This window comes from Rhodnius prolixus, unplaced genomic scaffold (assembly GCF_049639745.1).
Source record: "Rhodnius prolixus isolate KJV_2025 unplaced genomic scaffold, Rpr scaffold_37, whole genome shotgun sequence".
NCBI classification, from domain to species: Eukaryota; Metazoa; Arthropoda; class Insecta; order Hemiptera; family Reduviidae; genus Rhodnius; species Rhodnius prolixus.
Window position 1 is genome coordinate 434,745 of NW_027411587.1, and position 7,705 is coordinate 442,449.

At 29.4% G+C, this 7,705-nt stretch overlaps 1 protein-coding gene across 5 annotated transcripts in view; it reads left to right on the forward strand.

The window, feature by feature from the left end:
• The window catches only part of LOC141448457 (synaptotagmin 1-like), a 29,270-nt gene extending 21,565 nt beyond the window's left edge, over nt 1-7,705 (forward strand). For 2 of the 5 annotated variants that reach the window (XM_074116834.1, XM_074116832.1), the window contains exons 8-11: nt 3,983-4,100; nt 4,177-4,310; nt 5,857-6,056; nt 6,996-7,705. In XM_074116834.1, coding sequence (XP_073972935.1) covers nt 3,983-4,100; nt 4,177-4,310; nt 5,857-6,048 — 444 coding nt within the window. In that variant the 3' untranslated portion in view covers nt 6,049-6,056; nt 6,996-7,705. The remainder of the gene's footprint in view (nt 1-3,982; nt 4,101-4,176; nt 4,311-5,856; nt 6,057-6,995) is intronic. The other 3 variants (XM_074116836.1, XM_074116835.1, XM_074116833.1) reach the window with 2 other exon arrangements.

A 7,705-nucleotide genomic window follows, 5' to 3' on the forward strand; every position in this document is an offset into this window, starting at 1 on the left:
AAATAATAAATAAAAATAATAATTCAACGTAGTCAGTAGATGAAATGTAGCAAACAATATATTTAATTAAAACACCTAACAACCCTTTCTTACAATACATAGTAATAACCTTTTAGGATTTAGAATTGTACAATACATATAATTAACTTTATGTTTAATTTATTATTTATTTTATTTTGTTTGTAAATGTTAGTTATGTGTTTTTAGATACCTACAATTAAAAAAAAAACACAAAGGAAGTGAGAAAGCAAAATATATTAACCAAAGCCTCAATTTTTTTTATATAATGTGCTAATACTCAAAAGGAAATAGTTAAACATACAAAAGCTGCTGTATTTTAAAACTTACATTCTTGTTTAAATTACTTTTCCGAACAAAAATTCGGATTATGCACAAATATGAGAATCCCTGAGGCATTATTAACATTTTTTTAAAATACCCTTTATTTATTTATTTTTTTATTTTGTTAGGGTTCTCTTTTTATCTTTCTTCCTTTTTATTTTTTTTTCTTTATATACACCCGAACCTAAATGTGTTGTACATATAAATGGTATTACTAAGCATTATTTTAATTCATAATTTTATTGTGAAATGTATGTACATTTTTAATTTATTTATGTTATACGTAAATAATTTTGGAAAAAACAAGATAGTTATTGAAATAAATAACTATTATTAGAAATATTATTTCTAATGTGTACATCTCACAATAAATTTTAGAAGCTTCAAAGAAGTTTGTGTGAGTACACTTTGCCACGCTTATGTAGAATTTAAAAAGCTTCTTGGCTGTTGTTCACAAAAACGACAGTAAACGGTTGAAGACGTAATAAATTAGAATGATTTCATTCAGAATGGAAATTAAAGGAGAAACATGTTATTCGTTAGTGGAAATTCTAAACAAAATAAACCTTTAAACAATTTTTAAAAAAAGGAACGTATTTCTCAATTTGATGAAAATTAAAGTTTAACCGTTATTTTTTTTTTTTTATTTTGAGTGTGGAGAAATAATTGTGAAATCTTTCTTTTATTGAGCAAATGTATTCAGGATTTGTTTGGATTCCTTGGAGGTATCTTGGAATTATAGGCTTACAATTATCTACAGCTATATACAGGATTCCTTTTATCTTCGTATGAGAAATTACGTTTGTTTTACAAGAAAACGTGCTCACGAGCACTCAATAGTGTTAGTTTATCAAGTTGTTTAATTGATTAAAAACTTTTACATGGACCAGTAGCTGGTTTGAAAGTAGGTTGTCTTAAAATAATGAAGTCGAAAGTTACAGATTGAACTTTAAAAAAAAAGTTTAAGGTTAATTCACATTCTTTTCTTTTTCAACAGTGTAGTTGTGTGTGAAATTGTAATTTGGAGTAAGTACATTTGAATTTTTGTTAATAAAAATAGTATTTGTTTAAAAGATTTCCTAACATTTTCTCAATTATTTCAAAGAGGTAGACCAGATTTTTTTATTTTTTTTTTAGTGCTTTTTGTGACCTTAGACTTTCTTATTTTAAGACAATCTACTGTAAAAATTGATTACGTAACTTATGCTTCTAAATGGTACCAATTTTTAGAAAATTTATCTTTCTTTCTAACCGTGTTATCAGAATCGAATTCGGACTAAAACTTTCTGAGTAATAACATTTTTATTGGAAAAAAGTAATGTTTTTGGGAAAAAAATTTAAAGTGACGTCACTCAAGAACGGTGGAAAATATGAAGTTGGCCAATACGTCATTGAACTCCACTTTAGATTACCACACACAGTAGGCCTATGGACAATACTTACTGGTTCACCCTGTATATTTATATACAAGCAACAAAAACACATTAAACCTCAACTATGCAAACTTTCGTATTTTTTTAAGAACTACAACTATTTAAAAAGCGCAAAGTTAAGAGAAACTGAGGCAAAAGTGTGTACTCTATGAACACCAGACTAGACTAAACGAGTACATATGAGAAGAGATCAAATTTGAGGTGACCTTTATCTGTGAGAAAAACCAAATACAGAATTTACAAAAGTTCTTATTCGTAATTAATTTAGTAACAATCTTTCTTTACTAACTTTTAAAATAATAAGAATCTCTTCGATAAAGTTACTGAAGTGGATATTGTTAAAACGATTAAGCTTAAAACGCTGAACTGAGCAGGATATTTAGATGGAATAAGGCAACATTAGATTCCGAGAAAAGTATTTATCGAACAAAATCTGACATGCAAGACTCGAGGCTTAAGTGGTTGATGGAATAAAATTCGTACTGAGGAGGCGGAATAAATTGAAGAACGATTGAACAAGTAGATACAGCCAACAGCGGATACCCAGGTGACCAAGGCTCAACATGAGCTGGAACGACATGACTATTGATAGCTAAATTTATTGATTCTATTGGTAAAGGTAATCAAACTTAATCTCACTTTTATTCGGTATGTAGGCTGGTTGTTAAGGTTACGTTAAAGAAAGAACGTCTAAAAATAGTACATGAACCCTTTTTTTAATTAGCTTTTTTATTTTTCTTAACATGTTTCTCCTCGAATCACTACTTATTGATGAATAAAATAGTAAAAATTTAACAGAAACAGGTTGCTAAGGCAACGTAAACAGAGATCTAGTGTTGTGGCAGCGTGCATATAATAGTGTACGTGGGAAAATATATGTTTTTGTATTGTTTGTCTGTAAGCAATTTGTAAAAGTGTTACTTCATCTAGTTTGAAATTTACTGTTTTCCTTATTTATATTTTAACATAAGCAATTCAAGTAAATTGTGGCATTGCTGAAGATGCCAGGATCAAACTACCCTATCTCAGCATTCCTTCTGGTGAAGTTTTAGTCTGGAAAGATATTCCCTCGTATATCAGTTGTTTTATCCAGGCTTTTTAACTTTCTCTGATTTGCATAGAAGTTCATCTAAGAGTTCTTAATCATGAATTCAGTGCCGGCTCAATTTCCCTGCGAAAAAAACTGTTAGCAGTCAATTTTTGAGGTAGTAAGGTCCAGGAAGTCATGGCCATACCGGCTCATCCCTGAGTGGTTACCTTTACATTTCTTGATGAGATAGTTGCTAATTACCGGAAGACCGACCCTAAAAATATGGAAAACCAGTATATTACTTCGAAATTAATTGGCCCTGGCATCTAAAATAGGTATAAAAATAATTCTTTTTAAAGTATAAAGATCCCCTACACGATTGGAGTTTGTCTCAGTATTAAGAGTCATCTTGAATATCTGTAAGGACAATTTTCCGATTTGAAGTTCCTTTGGTATTTGACCGATCCATCTTCCAATTATATAAGTTTATATCCTAAAAATGCTTATGAATATGCTGGTAACCTTCAGTACAGGGTTTTTGATCAGTATGCAGTTAAATCCCCTCAAACTTTACACTACAGAGTGATCGCTAATATTGATTAGTTTTTTTAAAGCAATAAATTTTCCAATTATATAAATTTATATCCTAAAAATGCTTATGAATATGCCGGTGACCTTCAGTACAGGGTTTTTGATCAGTATGCAGTTAAATCCCCTCAAACTTTACACTACAGAGTGATCGCTAATATTGATTAGTTTTTTTAAAGCAATAAATTTTCAAGCTCTATTAAACTGCTATTAATGTTATTTTCTTAATAAATGACCCATATAATTGTCTCATATAGTGTTTTCATTTCTGAGGAATGAAGATTAAACTTTGGAATGAATGATCTTTTAGCCTTACTCATTTACGTATACGCTGGCTGGCTACAATACAACGTTTCACAATTAATAACAGAAGATATAACAATAAGTAATATAATTTATGACAACAAATAATAATAGTAGTAAGAAAGGTGTTGAAGTAACACTTCATAAAAGAATCATTACAATATTAAATCAATTCTACTTCCCTAGTATTTATTTATTATTTTTTGATAAAATTAATTTTTATTAATTCAATATTCATTTGTGATTGACTTATGAAGTTTTATTTTTATTTTTTTACTTAATATAGGACAACAAGTTGGGAGACATATGTTTCTCGTTGCGTTACGTTCCTACTGCTGGTAAACTTACTGTTGTAATATTAGAAGCCAAGAACCTAAAGAAAATGGACGTCGGCGGTCTTTCAGGTAAGATTTGTTTTAGATGTTCAAAAGAGTTTGTTTTCATATACTTTAAATTGTAATTTTTTAAACTTAATTTTAGATCCATATGTTAAAATCGCTATAATGCAAAACGGAAAGCGACTGAAGAAAAAGAAGACAAGTATTAAAAAATGTACTTTAAATCCATACTACAACGAATCATTCTCATTTGAAGTGCCCTTTGAACAGATTCAGGTAAATCTTAATGATAAAAAATTATAATCGATTCACGACTTTAATAGAAAGGTCCCTCTTCAATGTATAAATAAACCTTCTTACTCTACTTTCTGCTTTCATATAAAAATCCTTTAGCATGCAAAAGTTGTGAGTTTAAAAACGTTGTTGGATAAGTTTTATATTGATCCCGAAAAACTTTACTAAACAAGTCATCTTTTATTAATCAATTTTCCTAAAATTCGGAACAATTACTTGTTTAATTCTATTTAATGACGTAAGGTGTTTGAATTTATTTGTTTTACGCATAATGCGTGAAGAACTGACAACTTTGTCAATTAAAGTGGAACAAAGTTACTTAAAAAATGAACTGAAATGTAAAGGGGTTTTATTGATCGCAACTTTCCATTAGGGTTCTAATCAAAACTGACAAGAATTCTATACATCCTCCAACAAGCAAAAATAAGAATTTTCTACCAATAACCCTACAACTTTACAGTAATATCCATTATTTTATCCGCTCTACATGCTTATTTTCTTTCTCTTTTGGAATTTTCAAAATTCTTATTCCCCTTCAGATAATGGTTTAGAAGTTTTGTAAAAGGAATTTGATTCCCACTTACGAAGCATCTATCTTATATGGAGTAGTTTATTAAGTCAGTTAATTTCTGGGTAGGCTAATAATTATTTTTCTTGGTGACTCTCCATTTCTTGTACAGTTATTGGGCCATTAACATCTATTTAATAAATTTGTTTCAATAACCCGACAAAATACACTGGAATTGTTTCTTATAACGCGCCATTAACTAATAAGGCGGATCCTGGAATTATTAATCAACGGTGGGTATTCGTACTAAACGTTTAGGAGTATGGTATATACAATAATCCTCTGTTATTCCTGACTCTCATTCCCTCTTTCCATTAATGCTTCGTAAACTTAGCTATACACGATCCAAATGTCTCATTTAGGACTTGGATTAACCTTGATTAGAGCAGGGCATGAATGTGTTCCCAACATCATGTAAAGAACGTGATCATTTTGGTCTCTCCAAAATTAGCCTATAAAAGTGAATGTAAGCCGTTCCTAACTAAAGTCATTTTTATAAATCATGCTACCACAAATAGTTTTTGAACTGTAAACTAACACTGGTTCTGCGGTTGTTTACCATTTCGCGTCCTGATGGCATTGATCTTATGTTCCATTCCATCCAAAACTTTTATTATTTAATTTAATTTTTTGTCCAAAGTCAGTTCTTAAATCTCTCATTGTTTTTACCCATTTTATTATTAAGTAAAGTAATCGCCTATTTTTTCAGGCGGGGCTTAACGTCCAACTACCATTTACTAGGTGTCGTGGACGGAGGCGAATAGCAAACGTACTTTACTATTTCTCATTTAACCATTAAATAAAATCCAAGGCCAAGACCGGGAATCGAACCCAGTACCACAATGCATATTAGCTTTGCAGGTCTCGCCTCTTAACCCGCTCGGCTACCGTGGCGCCTCCCATTTTATTATTATTTATTTATTTATTTTTAATTTAATGGTATTTATTATACTATCACAGAAAGTGCAACTAGTGATCACTGTGGTTGATTACGATCGTATTGGAACATCTGAGCCGATTGGGAAAGTAGTACTTGGATATAATGCTAGCGGAACAGAACTAAGACATTGGTCAGATATGTTGGCCTCTCCAAGGCGGCCAATAGCTCAGTGGCATACATTAAAGGATCCAGAAGATGAAAAGAAGGATTAAATAGTAAGGTAATCACTTACATAAATCATCCTTGTTAAACTATTAGTTTAAGAAATATTTATATATATTTTTGATCGATGAAAGCACAATTCTTGCTTGATTTTGGAACATGGAAACGTATTTTACCAACTTTGAAATTTATTTAGTTTTTACTTTAAGATTTAGTAAATGTTGAAGAACAAAATTGTTTGCATAATTTAGGTATGTACTTTTTTTTCTTACAGTTCCCTTTTATTGGTCCCTTATTATGTTTTCGGCTCAAACATAACAGTTCCTCAAATTTACTGGTAATACCTACAAGGCCGTGTTTTGCTTTTATATTATTAAACATACGCTGTACACAATATTTGGTACGTAAAGGAAATCTGTTACCTTTTACAGATTTTTATTACTATCAAGTACCAAATATAATTACATTTATTTCCCAATAATTACATCTTTTAGTAATTTTTTTTTAGACTTCGCCATTTTATGTTTTTCAATTTTATTTTGACTATTGCATTAGATTTAAGGATATAATAGTACAAGTATTGCTTATAATTACCTCAAATAAATTCATTTAGGAAATGTTCAAAATGTAATGTTATAAAAATGTTCATTCTTTATTTGAAACATGTATAAACTCAAAAACTTGTGAGTTTTACAAATTGTTGTACAGTGTGGGATGACTATCCTGCCTCATTTCTCTTCAAGGAAGCTTTGAATCTGGTCATACATACTATTGGGTAACATTAAATAAGATGTGGCGTTGCTTCATATCTCTATATTTTTTAAACAATATTACCTAAGGCGTGCGCTTTTACGTTATTACAGTTTAATTCCTTTAATCTGTAAAGCAGATTCCAGGGGTTTCTAATGGAGGTAACCAAGTGTAGAAACCAAAAAACTAAAAAAAAAAATGTTATAATAGATATTTTACTACTATTGCTGTTTTTTGTTTGTTTCAGATAAGTTACCATCTTTCATTTTAATGGCATTACATTATATCTAAAAATAGAAATGCAGAAGTTACAAACAAATAATACGATTGTAATTTTATATTTTAAATGCATTATTATTGTAATGGTTGGATTGTTGAAAAAAAAAGAAACCTATCGCGCTGTGTAAATAAGATATTAGATTTTTGTTTTGTTTAAATTTTTTTTTATTAATTAATGTAAGAAGATGTTTATTATTTTAGGCTCTCAGGCAAAATGTAGGTCTCCCTTCAACACATGTGCTGTAAATATTTTGTATTTATTAAAATAATTTATTAATTATTTATTGGCGATCATTACCTTCAGTAAAATGCATAGTAGGAAAATTGGGAGAGGAAATTTATAAAATAAAAAAATATTTCTTATCTATTACGTTAAATATTTACTTAAAATTGTAAAAGTATTTTTTGCTGTTTTACAATATTTAGTAATGAAAAGAAAAGAAATGGGGGGCCTATATTTTAGAATGTACATTTTTTTCTAAGAATGTAATTAATTCTGTTTTAATGGCGATTAGAAAATATATTTAGAATGTACAGTTAGTATTGTTTGTTGACGTACAACAAACTTGAAGTAGTGGAGTGTTTATTTATTACAAATGACAAACGATTTATGTATAAAAAATGAATGTTATGTTACTTTTATATAAATAAGACAGATTAAAAAAAAAAACAACCAAA